Consider the following 24,408-nt stretch of genomic DNA (forward strand, 5'->3'; position numbering starts at 1 on the left):
TTCTGTCGGCGGCTCCAGCCCGGCTTTGGACGCTCGTAACTCGGGCAGGGGAGGTCCCAGCCTCCCTACACTTGGCAGCCAGAGACCTCTGCCCTCTCCCCAACGAACCAGCGCTGCCAGGGTGGGCTAGCCTCGGGATGTAATTTGCCCCGAGGCGAGCCGCGGCGCTCCGCTTAGGTTTCTTTTCTGTCGGCGACTCCAGCTCGACTTTGAATGCTCGTAACTTGCGCAGGGGAGGTCCCAGCCTCCCCAAACATGCAACGTTGATGTGTTACTGCCACAAATAACACAGGCACGAACTTGTTCAGACATGTTTTCAACTTGCTGCTAGGTCCTCTTTGTTAGCTACTGACGAGATGGGCTCTGCTATCTCTCCTCGTGCTGAAATCCAAACTTTCTTCCCGTGGGCGGTCGCAAGCCAAGGTGGGCGAGGCCATGAATACTAATTTTCGAAGTGACGTAACTTCGTATGGCTTTTTCTTATCCTCTCGTTTTTCCGACTATTTTCTTTCATACAGGGAATGGGAGTAGAATTACATTTTCGCATGCATATGCAACTCGGAGTGAACTATGGTATTTCAAAAAGAGCCAGTATTAAACCTTTTTGGTGGAAGGGCACCTTTTAATAAAATGTAATTCCTGACAAATTGACATGGTATGGGGGGGTTCACACTTGCTTACAACAGCATGTCTCCAAATATTTTATTCTTTTTTTTTTTAACACTTTATTTTTATATTTTTTAGTGGTACACTTAGGTAAAGAAAAAACAATAATTGCCATCAGTTACCATTACAAAAACACATCAAAACAAAAACAAAACGAACAAACCAACAAAAAAAAAAAAAATATATATATATATATATATATACAGTCTGGATGGGCATGTTTCTGAAGTATTCAATATAGTATAATTTCAGTCATTCTGTCATTCATATGTATGCATTCCATTTCATCCATTTTTCTACGCATGTGTCAACTTGCAGTCTTATCCTATGTGTCAAGTCGTCCATTATGTACATCTCTTTGACAAGTTTCAACCAGTCCTCCCTGTCTGGTGGTTCTGGCTTATACCGTTTTTTCATTATGGCCTTTTTGCTGGCTGCAATCAAGATTTTGAATATATATCTGTCTGGCTTAGCCACAATGTTTCCTCCCAAGTTACCAAGATATAATACTGTGGAAGTCTTGGGTATTTGATAACCCAAGACCGAAAGAATAACAGAATGTACTTCATCCCAAAACTGAACAATATTAGGGCAAAGCCAGAATACATGTGCATGATTCACATTCATCTCACCACATTTTCTCCAACAGGGTTGGGAAACAAATGTGTACTTACTTCTAAGTTGGGGGGTAATAAAAAATCGTATTACATTGTTCCAGCAATGTTCTCTCCATGTACAAGACGACGCAGTAGAGTGCTGGGTTCTCCAAATCTGTACCCAATCATCCTCAGAAATATCCACATTTAACTCTTTTTCCCATTTATGTTTCACATATGTGGTGTTTCCTTTGCTCTCCATTAGTTGTTTATATAGCACAGATATTATTCTTTTACTCTTGAAGCTATATGCCCCTATTACAGTTTTGATTACCCTATTTTTGTCCACATTTATGTTTGGTTTAACCTCCTTATTGTAATAGTTTCTAAGCTGTAAATATCTAAAATGATCTTGGTTGTCCAATGAGAACCTTTCCTTCAAGTCTTGAAAGCTCAAAATGCTCCCCTCTTTAATTACAGTACACAGAGCTGTTATTCCACATGAGGCCCAATGTTTGAATCTCTGATCTTGGGTATTTGGAATGAAACATTTATCATATACTGGCCATCTAAGCATCCTGGTATCGGTCTCTAATTTATGTTTACGTGTGATGTCATACCACACTTTAAGTGTAAATTTGGTGATGGTGCCCATGTGGTTATAAAAGTCTTTGGCTTCATCAGCATCGCCAATAAGACTTGAGATTTCCCTCTTTTGCGCAAACTGCTCTAGGTTCTTCCATTTGGCTTCATAGGATTTATCACACCAGCAGACTACATGTTTGATTTGCACTGCATGGAAATACTCCTTGAGGTTGGGCAATGCCATTCCTCCTTTTTTGTTTTTCCAACTGTAAAGTCACAAATTTAATTCTCGGTCTCTGTCCATTCCAAATAAATCTGGATATGGTTTTGTCCCATGCTCTAAATTGCTTCCCTGGAATTTCCACAGGTAAAGCCTGGAAAAGATAGAGCAGGTGTGGAAGGACATTCATTTTTATTGTCGCTATTCGTGAACTGAAGTCCAGAGACAGGACGGTCCATCTGTCTATGTCTTTTTTTGATACTTTTATCTATTTTGTCATAATTTGAGCCATATAGGCTTTCTGTTGTTTTTGTTATAGTTACCCCAAGGTACTTCATTGTTTTTGATTTCCAGTTAAATTTGAATTTTTCTTGTATATCTTTGGTTGGGGAGTAATTGAATGTTAAAACTTGTGTTTTGGTCAAATTCAATTTATATCCAGAATAAAAATCATAGACCCTCCAGTTGACTAATCAGTTTAGGGAGACATACATCCGGTTCTTCTAGATAACAGATCACATCGTCAGCAAAGAGGCCGATAATGTGTTCTTCTCCATCTATTCTGATGCCCTTAAGCTCCTTACTCTGTCTAACTGTTTGCGCCAGTGGTTCTATAAAGATCGCAAACAGGGTTGGAGAGAGGCAACAGCCCTGTCTGGTTGATCGTTCTAGTTGTATGGTCTCTGTCAAGCTGCCATTGATTTTGATTCTTGCAGTTGGGTTTTGATAGTGTCTTAATACACTCAATTGCCTTTGTGTTCAGTCCAAACTTTTTAAGAACCTCATAAAGGAAAACCCAGCTGACGTAGTCAAAAGCCTTTTCGGCATCAAGGCTTATAAATGCAGCACTGATATTGTTTTGTTTAACATGTTCTAGAACATGAAGAGTTCTTCTTATATTGTCGTGTGTTTGACGGCCCTTAATGAAACCTGTCTGATCTTCGTCAATAATGTCTTTCATGAATTGGTCAAATCTTTTAGCAATAATAGAAGTGTATATTTTATAATCTACGTTGAGAATCGATATAGGTCTATAACCTGAGCATGTCTCGTTGTTATTCCCCTTGGGGATAACTGATATCACTGCTTCTTTCCATGATGGGGGTATTTTGCCTTTCTCAAGTGAATGGTTAAAAGATGACAAAAGTAATGGTACAAGTTGTTCTTTAAATGTTTTGTACCACTCTGAGGGTAGACCATCGCTACCTGGGGATTTGTTTGACTTTAATCTGCTTATTGCATTCTCTATTTCCAACACTGTAAATGGTCATTCTGATGTTTCCCAGTAGATGGCAGATCAAGATTCTGTAAAAAGGTTCTCATTTGATTAACATTTGCTGCTAAGGGTTGACTATAAAGATTCTTGTAGTAGTTCACAAAATTTAAGCCAATCCCTTTGGGATCGTAGATTATCTGGTTAGTATATACATCTCTTATTTTATGTATTGTCCTGTCAGCCTGTTGCTTCTTTAATCGTTTAGCTAACAATCTAGAGGCCCTAGGCCCTACTTCATAGTAGGATTGTTTTAGGAATCTTGTCTTTTTTTCAATTTCTGCATTTAATAGTTTGTTCTCCCTTGCTTCTTTAATTTGGGGGAGTAACAAAGGGTCCCCAGAATTTTTACGTTGTTCGATTTTAGTCAGAATCTCTTTTTGTTTAAGAAAAACCCTCTCTTTAGCTTTTTTTCATGGCTGCCGTTTTTGCTATTAATTTTCCTCTTAAGACTGCTTTTCGGGCATCCCATAAAATAACAGGACTCACTTCACCATTATCATTTTCGGTCAAATATGTTGAAATTTCTTCAGTCATCTCCCTAACCAATACTTCATCGTTTAAAATCCCAACATTTAACCTCCATTGTTTTATTTTCTTTTGCGTATCCAATTGGATTTTTAGACACATTGCACAATGGTCTGATACGTCTGCTCCTTCGATGTCACATTCTTTTATTCTGAACAGGTCTATTTTATTTATAAAGAAATAATCAATTCTGGCATAGCTATCATGGGGCGGTGAATGTGTATAATCCCTTTGAGTGGGGTGGAGTTCTCTCCATAAATCAACTATGCCAAACTCCTTGAATGTAGTTTTAATAATTTTAGTTACTTGGTTAATTGTTTTTTTTTCTTGTTTGTTGTGTCCATCTTAACATCCATCACAATGTTAAAGTCTCCACCACATATCAATATTCCCTCTGACTGCATTATTATTTTATCAAGAAGAGATTTAACAAACCGCTTATCACTGTTGGGTGGGGCATAAACATTAACCAAAGTCATTAACTCGTTTTCTAGCTTTCCTTTCACTATAATAAATCTTCCCTCTTTATCCTTAGTCATATTGATGCATTCAAATTTCACTGTGTTGGAAATCAATATACTAACACCTCTTTTGCCCTTATTTCTAAAACAGCTATAGAAAGTGTTCATGAAACCAAATTTCTTGTTTTTCACTCTCCTGATCAGTCAAGTGAGTCTCTTGTAGGTAAATAATCTGGGCCTTCTCTTTCCTTAGTTTAGACATTACCTTTTGTCGCTTAATGGGGTTATTCAGGCCATTTACATTCAATGACAGTATCTTAACACTAGGGCTGCACAATTAATCGAATTTAATCGAAAATCGTGATTTTTGGCTGCCACGATAAAATTAAATGAAAATCGCGATTTATTTCCATTTAAAATGCGGGCTCTACTGCATATCTAAGCACTTTTTGACCAGTACTCCGCCAAACCATTAGGGGGCGAACCGACGCATGTAAGGTTTCATTACTCCGCCTAAATAAGCAAGCAAGCAAGCCAAGCGTTGCCAGATTGTGCGGTTTTAAGTGCTTTTTGGCAGGTTTTGAACATATTTTGGGCTGGACAACGTTAGCAGTATCTGGCAACACTGCCGCGCAGAGCTTCAGTGCAGCGGTTTCTTCTTCAAGGGGTGATAGCGTGAGAGTAGGTAACAGATTGAGGTGAGAGAGAAAAGCTAACTATGTCGGAACAACAGACTATTTAGCACTGGAGGCAATGCTGTGACCTGCCTTCGCTCATGTTTAAAGCCAGAGCATGTTGATAGGCTGGTCTTTCTAGCTAAAAACTTGTAGGCCTCAGTATAATGCTATGTAATTGTTGCAATTGAGTTTTCAGTTCCTTCATCCTTTGGTAATTTCTTGGATAAATTTCATTTATTTGTCATTTGGAAATCAGAATTTCTCTTTTAAATTTCATTCTGCACTGAAAGCTGTTCATATTGTTTGTTTGAATATAGTGAAATAAAATTTAAGTGATTTCCCTAACATCAAGAATAATCTCATCTCATCTCATTATCTCTAGCCGCTTTATCCTGTTCTACAGGGTCGCAGGCAAGCTGGAGCCTATCCCAGCTGACTATGGGTGAAAGGCGGGGTACACCCTGGACAAGTCGCCAGGTCATCACAGGGCTGACACATAGACACAGACAACCATTCACACTCACATTCACACCTACGGTCAATTTAGAGTCACCAGTTAACCTAACCTGCATGTCTTTGGACTGTGGGGGAAACCGGAGCACCCGGAGGAAACCCACGCGGACACGGGGAGAACATGCAAACTCCACACAGAAAGGCCCTCGCCAGCCACTGGGCTCGAACCCGGACCTTCTTGCTGTGAGGCGACAGCGCTAACCACTACACCACCACGCCGCCCATCAAGAATAATCGTGATTAATAATCGCGATTACAATTTTGATCAAGATAATCGTGATTATCATTTTTTCCATAATCGTGCAGCCCTACTTAACACTATTCTCTATCATTCATATTAACATAATTCCACAATCCAGATTGAAACTTAACAATTACTACAGGTGAACTCTGTAACAACCAGTGAACAATTACATAAAGTTTAGTGACTTCAGAAGAAAGGAATGAGTTTAAACATCCTTTGGGTTCCCTGTTGGGGGGAGGAGGGAAAGGTGCCTCAAGCATGAAGGGGCCCTCCCTAGTGAGAAAGTTCTCTTCTCCACTAGAAGTGTCCAACATTTGGCGTTAAATTGTCCTCAGTCGGGTTGAAAATTAGAGCAGGTTAAGTGGTAATAATTATATCAATAAAATAATAATAATAATTGAGAAGGAAAACACATCCTAATTTACAATATCTAAATCAATATCTGTGTTTTGTATGCCTACATGCGAAATAACGAGTGCCTCAACTTTGTATAAGCTACACCTCAAGAAAAGCTATGGAGATTCTCCATGCACTTGCATTAAATAACTAAAAGTACCTCACTTTGTGTCACTCCCAGAATGAGTGTCTCTTCTTATTCTGCTCACTGTAGTTTATTCCCCCGGCTGTGAATCTCTTCTGAATTCCAGGAGCCTCTCCCTTGCTCGATGAGCTGCTTTGTCGCCGGTGCTGATGGTTTTCCACGAGAGTAGTTCACCCAGGCGTTCCTCCATTATTTTCATCGCGTTTGGACTCTTTGCTTTCACCGTCACCTGAAATCCACGTCGATTGAGATCCTCCGCTGCTTCTTCTGCGTTCTCGTATGATCGTTGACCAGATTCCCAGTGGATACGCATTTTAGTGTAAGGAGTTTGGAAGTGGATGCCCTTTTCTCTCAGGACAGATTTGATCGGGCCATACGCCTTTCGTTTCTCTAAGACGTCTGCTGCATAGTCATTATCAAAGTAAATTCGCCGCCCATCTAGCTCAATCTTCTTCTGCCAGCCCTTTTGCAGAACCAATTCCTTGACGTGATATTGCAGAAAATTCACTATTAGGGATCTGGGTGCTGACCCTGCTGACGGTTTTGGAGCAAGAGCTCTATGCGCTCGTTGGACCTGTAGGTCTATCCCAGGGGGGAATTCGAGCTGTTCACTAAGCAGTTCGTTCACAAAGTCAGTGACTGATTTCCCCTCTTTGTCTTCCGGTACTCCGTAAATGCGTAGATTGTTTCGCCTGGAGCGACTCTCCAAATCAGTCATTTTATCTTTCATTTCGATGCTTTGCTTTAGAGTCGCAACCAGAGCGTCTTTGAACTCCAGGCAGGTTGACTCCAGATCGGCTATGCGTGATTGTGCTTCGGTAATGCTAGCATTCTGAGTCTGTAACTCTCTCACAACGCCATCTTTAAACTCAGCAAAGTCATCTTTCATAGTTTAACACCTCACATTTGAAAGCATTTAAGTCCCTTCTCATTTCTTCCTTCAGGCTTTTAAATTCTTTTGAAAGTTGTGAAAGATGTTCGATAATAGTCTTTTGGTTACTTTCATTTTCTCCACACGCGGTTACCTCCTCTCCACCATGCTTCCCATCTCCAGTTTTTGAATCCGTCCTCATTTTAGTTCTGTTCAACTTCTTATCACTTTTCTGACTCTGTTGCATTTTTCCTCCCTTTGTCGATGAATTTGAACAATCTCGGTACCTTATTATCTCAAGGAGGCTTAATTTTCTAATCGACTATGAGGAGCTCTCCTCTTACACGTCCATCTCTCTCTAGCACCACACAGGAAGTCCAAATATTTTATTCTTAACATATATTTACAGTTATTAATGAGCTCCCTGAGCATGTTGTGAGCCCATGTTTTGTTGTTGCAGAAGAGCAAAGAGGAAGAGAAAAAGAAAAAGAAGAAGAAACACAAAAATGATGTGGAGGAAGAGCCAGTGGAGCCTCACTCAGAAAACCCAGTGCAATCAGAAGAGACCGGTGAGGTGGCAGTGCCACCTACTTCCACATCTGCTGAGGTATGACTTCTTACAGCAGTTCAGGGTTCAAGTGCTCCATGGGGAGGGGAAAAAAAAAAAAGCCATCACTTTTTCGAGTTTAACCTGTTTTCCAAGAATCACATCACGAGAACGAGTGATGCATCAACTACCCGGATCTAATGCCCTTTTGGACAGTTGGAACATGTTGCCATTTATAAATTAGATACTTACAGTATGTCCCACCAATAGTGGGATAAAAGACCATAGTCCGTAATCATTTAGGAACATTTTTCATGTGTATGGATATGTATTTATTTATTTTTTTAATACATAGTTTTAAGAAATAATTGTATGTTGACAAAGATGTGTTGAATCGTCCTTTTAAATGAGGTTCTGTTTTTCTACTTGTTTGTTGGGTGGTGTTTCGAGTGCCTAAGCATTAAAATCAGTCGATCCCTGCATGCATTTTAACCATTCTATGATTGAAGTTGAGAACACTATTATTGTGACATCTTGCTTTGTATTGCCTGCCTGTAATGTTTTGTGACCTCATTCATGTGTTCTGTTGAATTTGTCATAGTTATAGGTTTATGTTAAGCATAATACTAGATTATTGAAGCTGCGTAGATTCTCATGCCAAGAGGCGTCTTGTAACATTTTGTATGGAGGGGTTTCTGCATTGGAAGGAAAAAAATCCACCCTGACTGCTGGAGCAGTATTTATAATTGACACAATTTTTCTGTGACCACTTGATTGAACTAAATTTGCTTTAAAATTTTTGTAAACATTAGTCTATATTCGCGTTGGCTAATGGGGCTACGTTACCCATAGTGCTGTTTGATTGCTTGCTGGTGGTGATGCCAATGGGATCTGGCCCTTGGCTTCATCTGTACCTAGAGAGAGCAATGCCGGGACCCGTTAGTCTGGTCAAGCTTTCTCGTTTTCTTTATCCTGCTCAAACAGCTCAGCTTCCAAAGCTTCAACTTTCATGCTAATACCATCACTGGTCAAAGCCATCCTGCCCAACATATCACACACTAGCTGAGCAGAATTTGTCAACCGTGCTCCCTAGCTCAGCGTAGCGGCATCATATTGCAACACGCGTTATTTCTCATAATTGTATGTTGGATTACACTTTTAATATGATGCTAACGACACTAAAAAAAAATTGTGAGAAGTTGTTCTGTGTTAGGGTGGAATTTTTCCTTTAGTCCTAAGTGGGTTTGTTTAATGTGCATTGATGGAGCTGTTTTTTAATATTTAAAAAAAACCATTATTCTCTACCTTGCCCCTTTTTGTTCTAGGTCTCCGATTTGGATTTCTGGCTCTCTAGTGCTCCTGTTCCCCCACCTGCCAAGGTCCAGTTTCACCCTCCCTTCTTTTTTTCACATAGTGGTGTCATGTTGGGTTGGTTCCCCTCCCCTAACAAAATCTTGTAATTTCATCCTCTCCTTGTTAATGTGCCAAGGTCTCACTCTGTCTCGGATCCCTAAACACTTATTCACAGGGATTGTGATTATTCATTTCTGGGCTAGCTGTGAGGTTGTTACTTGTGCGTTTGTGTCTGATCAGCTTTCATTAACATTGTCTTGTCTTGCTTTGCTGTAAACCATGTTTTTGCAGTCACAGTTCTAGAGGAATGTTGCTGACAATTCTGCTTGATCCAGGCTCTCACAAGCAGCTGTTGATCCTGCTGATAAGCTATATAACTTGTATTCCAGCGTGTAATTTTTATTTTGAGACAATATCATAAGGCATTTTATTCCTTACTATTTTAAGTTCTTTCTCCCATTTTTCTCAGCATCATTTTCCAGAACAATTTAAAATCCATTTTAGCAGGAACACTGCTGCAAGAGCAGACTTGTTTAATATGCATGTTCTGTTCTGTATATAGGTGTGTATTAATGTGTGATCCAAAATTCATCTTTCTCGTCACACATGCTAATTTGAAGAGTATTTTCAGGAGGTAGCAGTTCCACCACCGGCCCCAGCTTCTGAGACGAGCGTAGCTGCAGCCCCAGACTCTGAATCGGATGAGCCCAAAGATGAAGAACTTGAAGAGGTGGTAGGTCACAGCTTCTGATTTAAGTTTGTTTTTTTGGGGGGGGGGTCTTGTTACAGCCAGAGAAACCGCTTACTATTGGTGACTTACTGAAGAGGCACATTGCTAAGGTCATAAGCCACTTGTACATGTTGTCGCAGGCACACTGATTTAGGAGGATAAAATGGTAAATATAGTGAACTTGGACAGGGAGGTCACTTTGCCCTTTCTGATTCTCATTCAGAAATTGTCTAAACATAAGAAGAAAAAGCAGAAGAAAGAAAAGGATGAGAAGAAGAAGAAAAAACGCCATCACCATCACCACCACACTGAGGGAGACGGGAGGGATTCGGTACAGAATGGCACCGTGGAAGAAGAGGAGCCTCTACCGGTCAGTCTCGTCCGTACACCTGTGTGTGTGTGTGTGAAAAGTGCAGGGTGGTGGGATTTTGCGAAGAGAAGTCCGAGCTCTCTATCGGTCTGATAGCGCTCCAGTGTAAGATGTGATAATGGCCCAAACAAATTAATTTTCATGGAACATTTGTTTCCCATCATGGAATTTCCTAAGTATTTACCACAAAGCCTGGGAAAATAATTAAAAGGCTTAATTAATCTACCAGCAGTGAAAGTGAACCAAAGTGTGAGCGTGATCGAATTATGAAAGGGGAGCAGAAACTGCGAACAGTCTTTACTCTTTTGTTTTAATTTCTGCTTATTATCATTCTATTTTATGTAATGCTATCAAATCCAGTATAAAACACTCAAGGTTTTCGTTTGTGTATAAATTGGTCATTTCTGCATTTCATGACCATTGTGTTTATGTAAGTGCAGAACGCATGCCACAGAAACCCCAACAATATTGCATTCGGACTGATGCCAATTTAAATGCACGCTTTGTTGCGTTAGAAGCAGTGGACTTGTGCGATAGCAGAATACGAGTTGTAGAATCATGCTGTCAAGTAAATGTGGTATTTTTCTGCTTAAATGTTTTATTAATCTACTTCAGTGTGTTAACAAGGTGTTTTTCTTTTTACAGCCCATGTCAAACTACTGTCTCCTAGCTGAAAACACGTACATTAAAATGGTGAGTGTATTAGTGAATTGACTTTTTCATTGATTTAAAGGCATAATATTCATACATACTACAACTTCTAGTAAAGAATGAAGTCAATCTGTTAATGTGATGAAATTGCTTACTGGAAATTTAAATTTAATGTTTGTTTGCTTAGAGAGCTTATTAATTAATGCTTAACAGCATGGTTCACTAATATAGCTGGTGCATGACCTGTTCTCTTATGGGATTCTGGTGTTTTAAATCATTGTTCCCTGTCTCCATTCCCTGTTAAAGATGAAGGAGGATGCTGATCAGGTACTGGCAGATAAAATAGCTTCAATAAAGAGCGTTTTGCTTTTTGCTGTGCAGTGCTTCAGGACAATGTGCTTGATTATGCTTGAAACCTAAAATGCATTTTAGTCATGTTAAATAACACAGTGTACATATGATAGTACAAGTTGTTGTACTATTTGAAGTATATTTTCCTTCTAGAGTAGGCTTAAGTTTCTAGGGTTACTGATCTTTTCAGTCTCTTAGGAACTTGAGTGTGGTGTTTTTGCAAACTGTTCAGAGGTGTGGGTGAATGCTCTGCTTGCTAAAGAATGTAGTGCCTCATTTCAACATGCTAAAAGGCACCATGGCTCACTCTTTGCAGGTGTACGATATTCAGGGAAATTTACAGGATGGCAGTCAGGTCGTGGTGTCCGTCATTTTTGAGAACAAGAGCAACAGTTTCCTGAAGTCGATGGAGTTCAATGTGCTGGACTCCCTCAATTCAAAACTCCAGCGGCCGGATGGAGCAGGACCCCATGATGGGCTCGTCGTGCCCTTCCAACTGCCACCAGGTATGATCAAAAATGAAGCTTAAAGCAGATACACAGAACCTTTTATTTTTAAATAAATTTGAGTGGATAGTATCTCCATCCTTGACTCTCGTATGCTGCATAAATGAGAATTTAAAAAAAATGTATTTGAGAGTTAAAATCAACTGCAAAGTTGGCATTCGAGCTGCCCCACTGAGCCAGCCAGCGCAGGGCTCTATGTTAACTTTGAGACATGGTTGCCCATTCGGGCAACCATTTGTAGAAATCTGGTTGTGTGAACTCAGAACATGGTTGCCCAAATATTACTTATTATTATTTTATTTATTATTTTTTTAATTATTCAACCTTCTCAGACGCTGTCTGTATCAAGCATTGACACTAGCGCCCCGTGCGAGTAATGTGGTAATTAGTCATGTAGTGAAGGACATACCAATAGACAGTCCCCCCAGGATTCCGCGGGCCTTTTTTGTGATTGTTACGGGCTAAAATGTCTGATGTTGCAGGGGTTTTCCAAAAAATTGCGATGAAAGTTGCGGTGTTTTTTAGGTTTTTGTTGCAATTACATTGCAGGAGGAAGTGAAAGTTGCGAGAAATTGTTGCGATTTTCTCTTTTTGTGATTAAAATTGAGTGATATGTTAAATATTAAGTTATTACTGAAAAACTATTGATTAAAAAAGACACTGAGAAATGGCCCTATAAACATCTTTACCAATATAAAAGATTACCAGGACTACAAAAATGCAGAAAAATAGGCTTTACTTATCCAAATGCACCTGTTGGTTCAAAAGTTAAAGTGCATAGAACAACACAGCATAACATGAAGTTACCTTAAAATATAAATGCCTCAGCTTTCATGTAAGAAAAAAAACTATTAATACTAGTACTGTGTGCAGGCAGTCTCTCCTGAAGACTAAATTAAACAATTATAAACTAATAAAATAAATGGCTCAGGCTTCATAGAAGAAAAACAATTTGAACAGAATCTCACAGTATGATGCTGAAGCTGCCTAAACAATGGAAAATAAAATACCATTTTGGCAAAAATGTTGGCATCCATTAATTTCTTGTATTAAGTAAAAAAAAAATAATGTGAACATAACACACTTTCAGTAACAGAATTTAAGCCTACATAAACACTGACTCGCACATGCAGTGTTGCCAGATACTGCTGACGTTTTCCAGTCCAAAATATGTTCAAAACCCACCAAAATGCACTTAAAACTGCCCAATCTGGCAACACTGCGCACATGCTGCTTCTCTTGAACGGAAACACGGAAGTAAGGCGGAAGGTAGTTTGTCGACGTCACCTCAAGACGACGCCAACGATTGGTCAAATTTGTGGGAAAGTTGCGGTGATTGGATATAATTGCAACACCGCCCTGAATTTGCAGGGATTGGTTGAATTTGCGTTGAAGTTGCAAATCGCAACATCGCGAAATCCTGGAGGGTCTGAATAGAACACTGAATATGCACTACATGATGATTACTAGCAATGGGAAACTGCATTGCGAGTCCACGATGCGCAAATGTGAATTCCACTAGTTGTTGAACATCCCGTAATGATAACATGGACGCGGTCTTTGAGTCAAACAATCGCAAATCGTGATGGAATTTCATCATAATATGAATAAACATCGTTTTTCACGCAAGTTGACATATTTGGGTAGTTGCCTGATTGGGCAAGCATTTGTGAGAGTCTGGTTGTCCGAATCTATTGAATGGTTGCCCCGGGCAATCGGGCTACTGTTAATGTCGAGCCCTGCAGCGCTGAGTGCGTGATGTCACAGCGGTAACTGGTTTTAAGGTCGAGGACTTTTACAGCTATAGACCAAAGTCATATGAATGATTCCACGCTTATGGGTACTGAAATGGGGACATGAACTTATTCACCTAAAACCATTTCTTTTTTTACCATCAGGTCACAAAACATGTAATCTTTAATGAATGGTATGTTAAAAGATAACTTTAATTTTCTGAGATGTAATAAAAACATATTTATATGCCAAAGTCAAGCCTATGAGTTCCAAAATGATGTCTGTTACATTACTTCTGTTACGATTGTCCATCTCGCGTCTGTTACAAATTAATTACAATCTAGCTATATACCATGTTAATCTTATTGAAAGAATGTGTATGTTTATTCTACTACACATGTTTATTAATTATATTTGCTAAAACATCACCTTCCTATGTTTCAAAAGGTAATTCTACATTGTTAAAATTGAGAATATATATGTCCACAACACTTCTGTTACGTTCTGACTTTGGCATATAAATATGTTTTTATTACATCTCAGAAAATTAAAGTTATCTTTTAAGATATCATTCATTAAAGATTACATGTTTTGTGACCTGATGGTAAGAAAAAGAAATGGTTTTAGGTGAATTTTTAAAAATAAGTTCATGTCCCCATTTCAGTACCCATAAGCGTGGAATCACTCATATAAATAAAAATATATGGTGAAAGTAAGAAATCCCGTTACCGACTTGCTCAACTAAGACTGATTTGACTTCATTGACTGTGGGTTGACTCATTAAAACAGGATAGGTGTTATAACTTATGCAACACACATGTACATGCATGCATTTTCACTGATAAAATGTAAAAGGCTAATTAAATAATCAGATGAACGGAGACAATAACATTCTGAAGCAAATTAAATAATCTTATACCGGTAACTTAAATACACAATACAAGTTACATGGATTAATCTAAGTGCAGGTAAACAACATGGTGTGTGTGTGTGTGGTTTTTTTTTTTTTTTTTTTTTAATTAAATTAATTAATTTATTTATTTTTTATTTTATTTTTTAATCCAAATGAGAGTCAGAGCTTATCCGTCTGTGTTCTTGCTTCCTGTGGCCGATTTTGTTTTGAAATAATCTGACTTTCAGTTGTTCGTTCAGTTCTCTGTTCATTCACTTCAACGTAAGGGTGAGATGGTAGCAATATCCAATTTAGAAATAAAATTGTGGTGTAGTGGTTAGCACGGTCGCCTCACACCAAGAAGGTTCCGGGTTCGAACCCAGCAGCCGGTGAGGGCCTTTCTGTGTGGAGTTTGCATGTTCTCCCCGTGTCTGCGTGGGTTTCCTCCGGGTGCTCTGGTTTCCCTCACAATCCAAAGACATGCAGTTAGGTTGACGTGGGGCGGCCTTGGGCTGAGGTGCCCTTGAGCAAGGTACTTAACCCCTGACTGCTCCCCAGGCGCTCTGGTGTGGCTGCCCACTGCTCCGAGTGTGTGTGTGTGTGTGTGTGTGTGTGTTCACTGCTTCAGATGGGTTAAATGCAAAGGATGAATTTCACTGTGCTTGAAGTGTGCATGTGACGAATAAAGGTTTCTTCTTCTAAAACAGCTGGTCCACTCATTCCCTGTTTTGTCCATACTGTGTGTTTCGCCATTACTGCTCGACTCAGGCAATTACTAAAACCCGGGATGGAATGGAACGTCACTGGTTTTAGCAACAACCACGGGGAGGTCACTGCCTAAGCGATATGTTGCATCCCATTCCATCCCGGGTTTTAGCAACAACCCTCGGCTCACTCCGGGAGGAAATAAATACTTTTTCTTGTAGTTTTCTTCTTTAATTGTTACTGCACCCTCTTTCAATACGGGCTTATAGCCAATGCTCCAACAGATCAGAGGTTTCGTACGAGTCTTCAGTTAAATGTGTAGAGAGACCACTTCGTAGGTGTCCAATGTGCCCGTGAACAACTCGCAAAACGCGTCCAAATCTTTGCAGTTTGAACATTTTTGGGCCATGAATACAGCGTAAATCCATCTTCTGTTGTGTCGCTGGTGGGTGCAGCAACACATCTACGTGGCATGGCGATAAATTGGCTCAAAATGGAGGATCGGAGTTGCAGTCAGTCCTGTGTTTTAGTATAGCGGAAATGGTGATGAGACCGATAGACTTCCTGTTGTGACGTTACGGACGTCAAGGTCATTCACTCAGACCGCGACCTATATAAATCACTTTAATCGTAAAAATAACTTAGATTTATTGTTAACACTTAAAACTATTCCTGTGCCATTCTTGAGGTCTCAAGGCATTTATAAACGAAAGTGAGGCCATGGCTCTGCGTATATGCTTTAAGATCTGATTCACTTGCCATGTGTTTTTTTTTTTTTTTTTTTTCTCTCCACAACAAGAAATGTTTTCATGTCGCTACACGTGTAATATTGCCACAAATCAATTAGTGTAAACAACTCCTCTACAGTCTCTTTGTCTATTCTCCTGATTGCAGTGATGCATGACCTTTTTTTTTTTTTTTTTTTAATTTAACTTTTTTTAAACCAAAAAAAAAAAAAAGTGTGATGCTGCCCTGCAGAGCATGCGTGTGCGCACGCACACGTTATATGCTGGTAGAGCCTTAGGGAAAGGTACATGCTTGCGAATATAAAGACACAAAATTATAAATCATGCCTGTGGCCTCAAAATGAAGTTTTTCTATGTACAAACTAAAGCTAAGGTTTAATACTTCATGGCTTTTCCTTCTAATGTTCTACAGGGGTATCAAATGAGGCCCGTTTCGTGTTTTCTGTGCAGAGCATCGTCATGCCTCAGAAACTGAAGGGAACCCTCACCTTCATAGTAAAGGTAAAACTGTCAGCTAAACACACTGTGCATTTCCGCAGGGATGACACGCACCCACACCCCCAATCACGAAACTGTATCACCAACTGTATTTTCCTGTCACAGTCGGAAGATTCCTCAACTCATGAGAAACTGGACTTCAAACTGCACTTTACCTGTACATCATACCTAATCACAACTCCATGCTACAGGTCAGTAGCGAGCAGACACTTTGAGTAGAACAGTGTCTTGTAAGTCTCGCTTGAGTTAATTGAATGGATCCAATTTGTGTAAACAGTGATGCGTACGCTAAGCTGCTGGAGTCCGGGGACCTCAAGAGCAGCTGTCTGAAGCTGGAGGGAGTTAACATGCCTTTCCACCACCTGTTGGCTAGAATCTGCTTCCATCACCATTTCTCTGGTAGGTGTTGGGGAAAGCTGGTCATCAGTTTAATCGCTGTCCACCACATCTGTAGTGGAGATATAGTAGATAAATATTAGGTTTTAAAATGCTGGAGAATTTGGTTCATGTTTGTAAATTTTTGAAAATATCGGAACCACAGCCAGCAAAAGACAGCTCACATGAAACTTGTGATTTTTTTTTTTCTTCTAAACCCCTCATGTACTATCTAATACTTCAACTATTTTTTTTGGAACAGTTGTGGAGAGGATCGACTCCTGTGCCTCCATGTATAGCAGGTCAATCCAGGGTCACCATGTCTGTTTGCTGGTCAAAACCGTAAGTTCTATGTCCTCCATTTTTTTTGTGGGGAGTTTGTCTTGGGGTGTTTTTTTTTTTTTTTTTGGGGGGGGGGGGGGCATGATTGCTGGGACAAAGCAGTTACTGAAGATGAATTAAGTAAATGCTGCATGCTGTGACCTTACTGAAAAATGAGTCATAGACTACGTTCACACTGCAGGCTGAAGTGACTCAAATCCGATTTTTTCGCCCATATGTGACCTGTATCCAATCTTTTATTGACAATATGAACGACACAGATCCGATTTTTTTTCAAATCCGACCCAGGCCATTTGGATATGTGGTCCTAATTCCGATTCCTATCTGATCTTTTCATATGCGACTTCAGTCTGAACCGCCAGGTCGCATTCATCCGACTTGCACGTCATCAACAAGCCACAAACGTCACTATTCTGCGCTGAAGTAGGCGGCGGGTCTCTCAAAAAAAGTTACGACAAAACCCTTGCCCTCTTCCTTCTCAACCTCCTCCTTAACATCAGGCTATTGTGCATGTTCTGGCTCCGTCGCAACAACAACTGCATCATCGCCAGGTACTCCATGCTGGCTACTGTCATACACAGGAAACTTTAGGTTACTTCCGTAAACACTGGCCATGCTCACTGCGTGTGACGTCGTCGTATCCTGCAATGCGCATGCGGAACACTTTTTAGGTCGCTTTTCGTTCATACTGAGGATCACATACAAGTCGCATATATTTGTTAATGTGAACGACCTCACAAAAAAATCGGATTTCACAAAAAAATCGGAATTGAGCATTAAGCCTTGCAGTGTGAACGTAGTGATAATGTTTGAGAAAGTGTTCTTAAATGCTGTAGGTGTCTCAAATATCTGAAGAATAGCGTTAAGAGCAGCGTATTTCGCAGGAGAAAATATGAAGTGCTGATAAAACACCAATATGCTCTAAAACAAAACAAAAAAAAGAGGATTCATACTGTGTGTCTTGACCTGACAGTGAGGTGAAATTACTGTACATGCTTACACTTGAATAGTGTTTGCCAAGGTCTTTGTGAGACCACAAAGTAACCATGATAAACACCTCACACATTCATAACGCACACAACCACAGTGGACTTGCACGGATTCATGCTGATGTGAACGTTCTCAAAAATGCACGTTTTCCTGTCTACAGAAACACTAAATATGTTGAGCCAAAACGTGCACACAAAAAGCATTTTTAAAAATATCCTGATGTGTGGGCATGGTCTAACTTTTTGAGTCTCTTGGTCCTAGGCTGATAAGACAGTCTCCATTGATGCTAAATGTGATGAGCCGTCGCTGCTGGGGAACGTGCTGGAAGAGATAAAGCAGACCTTCTCACAATGCTGATTGTGTCCGAGACCAACGGTGCCCTTGACCTCCCGCTCCCATGTCCCTCTTGCTGAATCTGACACTCAGAATCCAATCACAAACACTGAGGCTGGTTTCCCCTCGTCTCTACCGACCTTTATATTTATTGGAACTCTTGATTCGGTTTAACTTTCTCTCTCTTGCCTCTGTTTTTGTTCTCGTCTGCTTGCGTGTCAGCCTCGGTCTGATGTTCAATCTCGCTAGCCTCGCCGCCACATTCTGCTCTCCCATTGTCTTAATAGTCCATCTCTCCGTTTATTAACTGGATTTATTTGTTTGAATGTTGGTTGAGAATTTTTCTTTTTGTATTGTTGCATTTTGTTTGCTTTCTTCCATTTCAGTGTTTTTCTGTCTTTTTGTTTTAATCTTTTGAAATGAACTTGAGTTTAGTGTCTTCCTCCTCAGTCTGTCTGCGTGTTTTTTTTTTGTTTTTTTTTTATGCTTCAAGCCCCGCCCACCTTTTCTCCAAGCTGCCAACCTAAATTTTAATTTTACACCATCACGAGCCCTGGAAACATGGTTCCAAAAGTGTGCTATCTGAAAATCTGGCTGGTTTTGGAAACCACATTTCAATTTGCTTGGACTTATCAACAAAACCAACTATCTAATGGCGGTGCCTTTTTTTTTTTTTTTTTTTTTTTTTTTTAAATAATGGATGACCGATCGAGATGTCTACTCTTCTCTCTTCACACTGACAGAATAAATCAAACCCCACACTCTTACACTTGTTAGATTTCCATGTTAATATAAAGCACACTAAAAGATGCTTTTGAGGTTTGCAAGTGATGAACAGTATAAATTAACACATGGGAGAATTATTTAATGTCATTACTCCTGCTTGCTGCTTGTTTAACATGACATAAACCAGATAAATGTCTCTTTTAGAAGATCCCACACACATTATGAAGGATTTTGAACTCTAACAAATCAGTGACCAAACCAAAAGTATCAGATGAAATCATTTCTTCAGTCAGTATTGTACTTGGTGATATATCTCTCTCTCTCTGTTTATGATAAGCTGCAGATCTTTTTGTGCCCTCCACGTCACTACCTGCATCACTTTTACTTCCTGTAAACTTGAATGCCAGACTCATGCCTGTTTTTGTCTGTTCTCCTGCAGCAGTTGTGTTCACTTGGCAATTGTGCAGAGTTGCATTTCCCTTCCATATACCTTTCCCACTCAAATGTACTGACTAAATAACTTGCTCGAGTGCAAGTCCTAGTTTTGTGCATCTGGTCTAGCACTCCGTAGCACAAGAAGCAGGAGGCCCTAAAATAAAGATTTGTTGCTCTGTTTGATTGGAGCGCGTTATTCAGCCGTTAAATGACTGACTAGCCAATGGTTTCGGGCAAAAAGCTTCTAATACAGCTGAAAGCAAATGCCGGCCAGTAAGATCCAGGCTGTGGCATGTCTCTCTCCCCCACCCCAAAAAAGTGCAGATTTCTATAATCACAGGCATGTGATCAGTGGACATGTCTGAATGATAAGTGTAATATACGAACATGGGTGAAACCATAACATACAGAGAAGCAACTGTATTTTTTTAAAAGGAGACAGATTTTGTCAGTTAATTTCAAATTTATCTTGCATGAGGTTTTTTTTTTTTTTTTTGGTCTGTCTGAGGACATGCGTACAGCCATCCCTGGCATTTACCTTGTTGCATTTCCTGGTTTTATTTTATATAAAAATATATAATACAGTATATTAAGTGTAAATTGGCTTCATCATACTACACTTTGGATTGTATAATATATTTTTATCTGTTAAGAGTACATACAGTTTAGAAAAATCTTGGAATGGTTTTAAACCCTTAAATTTTGCATTATCATATTAGAAGGCCGGGTTTTGTTGATGTTAAGGCGCTGAGATAGGGTGTAACCAGCTCATAAAAGCAGCCCATGTACTGACACCCCCCCACCCCTCCAGACCGATTTCCCTGATCAACTGTAGCGCAAATCTTGCTGGATTTTTGCTTGTATCACTCAATGTACTCTCAGTGCTCTTTGTTGGAAGGTACTGAGTCCTTCAACTATGTATTTTCTGACTGTATGATGTAATATAATGTTTCAAGAATAAATGAGAATGACCAGTGATTTTGTTCTTTACATTCCCTTTAATTGAGAGGTTTACCCAGCAGAATTAGGATAGACTTGGGCTGCTGTAGTTTTTTGTTGTGTGAAGGTGGTGTACCAATAAATTCCCACTTCTTCTGAACGATTTTGTATTTTTTGGTCTTTAATATGGTGGAATCATATCATGTACTTCTATTTGTATATAGAGATTACATGGTGGTGCAAAGATGTATGAAGTTTATCTCTGAGTGGTGAATGTATTTCACAAGTAAAGATATTTCCAACATGAGAAGATAAACTTTCTTTGTGCCACCGTGTAATGTTTTTCATATTATATTGGCATCCATAAACAAGAACTACTCAAGCTCATCAAAATAATTCATCAATATCCTCATGAGTGAAGATATGGAAAGTGTGAATGTCCCAGATGTAGTTCATATGAAAAATAGGAGTGGCGTATTTCCCAGTAAAACACGTGTCCATAAAAAAATTATACGTACAGGGTGCTTTTTCGATGGAATAAAAAAATACTCTCTCCCCTTTTAGCAGGTTTCATTCATTTGTTTTGATAGCATGCAATATTGTTAGTATATTGCTTATGTATATTATGCCACTCTACCCAATGGAGAACAAGTGTGCTTACGATATTGCATGTTCTCTCTCTCTCTCTCACAGACATACCCGCAGCACTGTGCATGTCATTAGAACATCACCTGAACCAGACTACATACTCCACTCTTACCTGATTGATTGACTGATTGATTTTGATTACTTTATTAATCCCCAAAGGGAAATTGCAGTGTTGCACGAGCAAATTCTCATAAATCTCAAAACAATGAGGTAGGTTCAAAAAGAGTGTATGTATGTATCCATCCATTATCTGTAGCCGCTTTATCCTGTTCTACAGGGTTGTAGGCAAGCTGGAGCCTATCCCAGCTGACTACGGGCGAGAGGCGGGGTACACCCTGGACAAGTCGCCAGGTCATCACAGGGCTGACACATAGACACAGACAACCATTCACACTCACATTCACACCTACGGTCAATTTAGAGTCACCAGTTAACCTAACCTGCATGTCTTTGGACTGTGGGGGAAACCGGAGCACCCGGAGGAAACCCACGCGGACACGGGGAGAACATGCAAACTCCGCACAGAAAGGCCCTCGTCGGCTGCTGGGCTCAAACCCAGGACCACCTTGCTGTGAGGCGACAGTGCTAACCACTACACCACCGTGCCGCCCGTGTGTGTGTGTACACAACTTGTACTACTAGATAAATAAGTAGAAAATTAATAATCACTCCAGTGTCACAAAAATTAAGTTTTATTGCATATTCTAAATCTACATTTAATCATCTTTAAAAATAAGGGATACTTTGATAAATTTGGTGCAGCCAATCCAGAGATATCCGTGAATAGGTCGCATCACTTTCACAAAAAATATCCAGCTTGGAGAAAGTTAACAGCTTGTGACGTGTCTATCCAGGGGTTGATAAGTTGCAGTTATTGCTGCACAAGGGGGTCACACCAGAAACTGAAAGCAAAGGTTCACGTACTTTTGCCACTCATAGATATGTAATATTGGATCATTTTCCTCAATAAATAAATGACCAAGTATAATATTTTTGTCTCATTTGTTTAACTGGGTTCTCTTTATCTACTTTTAGGACTTGTGTGAAAATCTGATCATGTTTTAGCTCATATTTATGCAGAAATATAGAAAATTCTAAAGGGTTCACAAACTTTCAAGCACCACTGTACAGTGGCCAGAAGACCACAATAATAATTAAAGCAGCAAATGTTGGTGGTGCAAGTATACAACCATGAATATTTTAGTCTCTTCAGACAACAAAATCCAACATTTCTAACCTTTTGCAAATTGTCAGTGTTATTGAAAAATTCTGATTGGTTTTCCTTTTGCACCCACTGTCAAAGAACCTGTTCCTGTCTGTTAATTCAGAAATAATTGCTTTTTATACAGCAACATTTTTTTTTATATTTATCAAATGCATACATAAATCAACATAACTGTTGGTTTATACCTTTTTGGGAAATGTTTTCCCTGTTTTACTCTGACTGTACTTTTCTCATTTTTTCTTTGATCTCTACAAGTACCAATAATGATTCACAGAGTATAGCCATGTAGTTTATTGCTATTTAATGCCATCTTCCTATTTACTATTGTTAAATAGAAAAGAAAACGCAAAAATAGAGGTATGGTCACTTAATTCACTCCTGCTTTAATTTCCTTTCTACAGTTCCTTCTTAGTTCCATGCATCTGCCTGTATTTAGGTTGCAAAATAACCTGCTAAGATTTTACTTTCTTACAAAATCCAGTGCATCTTAATACTAGAAAAAATAATTGTTGCAAATGACATTGGAACCAGGTGGTGTAGTGGTTAGCACTGTTGTCTCACAGCAAGAAGGCCCGGGTTTGAGCCCCGTGGCCGACGAGGGCCTTTCTGTGTGGAGTTTGCATGTTCTCCCTGTGTCCGCGTGGGTTTCCTCCGGGTGCTCCGGTTTCCCCCACAGTCCAAAGACATGCAGGTTAGGTTAACTGGTGACTCTAAATTGACCGTAGGTGTGAATGTGAGTGTGAATGGTTGTCTCTATGTGTCAGCCTTGCAATAACCTGGCGACTTGTCCAGGGTGTACCCCGCCTCTCATCCATAGTCAGCTGGGATAGGCTCCAGCTTGCCTGCGACCCTGTAGAACAGGATAAGCGGCTACAGATAATGGAGGGATGGAAGGATGGATGGACACTGGAACCAAGGGATTTGCAGTTTCTCAGTAACACAACGAACCTCATTCATTCATTTTATTTGTTTGTTTATTTAGTCATATTAACGTCACACAAAAAGAAAGGCTTGTCCGAGAACAACTGTCAAAAGTTGCTATTATAAAAGTGATTTGATCTACAACCCCGATTCCAAAAAAGTTGGGACAAAGTACAAATTGTAAATAAAAACAGAATGCAATAATTTACAAATCTCAAAAACTGATATTGTATTCACAATAGAACATAGACAACATATCAAATGTCGAAAGTGAGACATTTTGAAATTTCATGCCAAATATTGGCTCATTTGAAATTTCATGACAGCAACACATCTCAAAAAAGTTGGGACAGGGGCAATAAGAGGCTGGAAAAGTTAAAGGTACAAAAAAGGAACAGCTGGAGGACCAAATTGCAACTCATTAGGTCAATTGGCAATAGGTCATTAACATGACTGGGTATAAAAAGAGCATCTTGGAGTGGCAGCGGCTCTCAGAAGTAAAGATGGGAAGAGGATCACCAATCCCCCTAATTCTGCGCCGACAAATAGTGGAGCAATATCAGAAAGGAGTTCGATAGTGTAAAATTGCAAAGAGTTTGAACATATCATCATCTACAGTGCATAATATCATCAAAAGATTCGGAGAATCTGGAAGAATCTCTGTGCGTAAGGGTCAAGGCCGGAAAACCATACTGGGTGCCTGTGATCTTCGGGCCCTTAGACGGCACTGCATCACATACAGGCATGCTTCTGTATTGGAAATCACAAAATGGGCTCAGGAATATTTCCAGAGAACATTATCTGTGAACACAATTCACCGTGCCATCCGCCGTTGCCAGCTAAAACTCTATAGTTCAAAGAAGAAGCCGTATCTAAACATGATCCAGAAGCGCAGACGTCTTCTCTGGGCCAAGGCTCATTTAAAATGGACTGTGGCAAAGTGGAAAACTGTTCTGTGGTCAGACGAATCAAAATTTGAAGTTCTTTATGGAAATCAGGGACGCCGTGTCATTCGGACTAAAGAGGAGAAGGACGACCCAAGTTGTTATCAGCGCTCAGTTCAGAAGCCTGCATCTCTGATGGCATGGGGTTGCATTAGTGCGTGTGGCATGGGCAGCTTACACATCTGGAAAGACACCATCAATGCTGAAAGGTATATCCAGGTTCTAGAGCAACATATGCTCCCATCCAGACGACGTCTCTTTCAGGGAAGACC

General features: G+C 39.8%; 1 protein-coding gene across 2 annotated transcripts in view; it reads left to right on the forward strand.

The window, feature by feature from the left end:
- ap3d1 (adaptor related protein complex 3 subunit delta 1) overlaps positions 1–20,558 on the forward strand; it is a 63,936-nt gene extending 43,378 nt beyond the window's left edge. Inside the window, exons 23-33 of one of the 2 annotated variants that reach the window (XM_060941477.1) lie at positions 7,636–7,782; positions 9,048–9,101; positions 9,707–9,808; positions 10,029–10,175; positions 10,821–10,868; positions 11,494–11,683; positions 16,173–16,261; positions 16,364–16,449; positions 16,536–16,657; positions 16,896–16,975; positions 18,227–20,558. In XM_060941477.1, the coding sequence (XP_060797460.1) occupies positions 7,636–7,782; positions 9,048–9,101; positions 9,707–9,808; positions 10,029–10,175; positions 10,821–10,868; positions 11,494–11,683; positions 16,173–16,261; positions 16,364–16,449; positions 16,536–16,657; positions 16,896–16,975; positions 18,227–18,322 (1,161 nt within the window). In that variant the 3' untranslated portion in view covers positions 18,323–20,558. The remainder of the gene's footprint in view (positions 1–7,635; positions 7,783–9,047; positions 9,102–9,706; positions 9,809–10,028; positions 10,176–10,820; positions 10,869–11,493; positions 11,684–16,172; positions 16,262–16,363; positions 16,450–16,535; positions 16,658–16,895; positions 16,976–18,226) is intronic. The other variant, XM_060941478.1, reaches the window with a different exon arrangement.
- The last annotated feature ends 3,850 nt before the right edge of the window (positions 20,559–24,408 follow it).

Source organism: Neoarius graeffei, chromosome 15 (genome assembly GCF_027579695.1).
Source record: "Neoarius graeffei isolate fNeoGra1 chromosome 15, fNeoGra1.pri, whole genome shotgun sequence".
Lineage (NCBI taxonomy): Eukaryota > Metazoa > Chordata > Actinopteri > Siluriformes > Ariidae > Neoarius > Neoarius graeffei.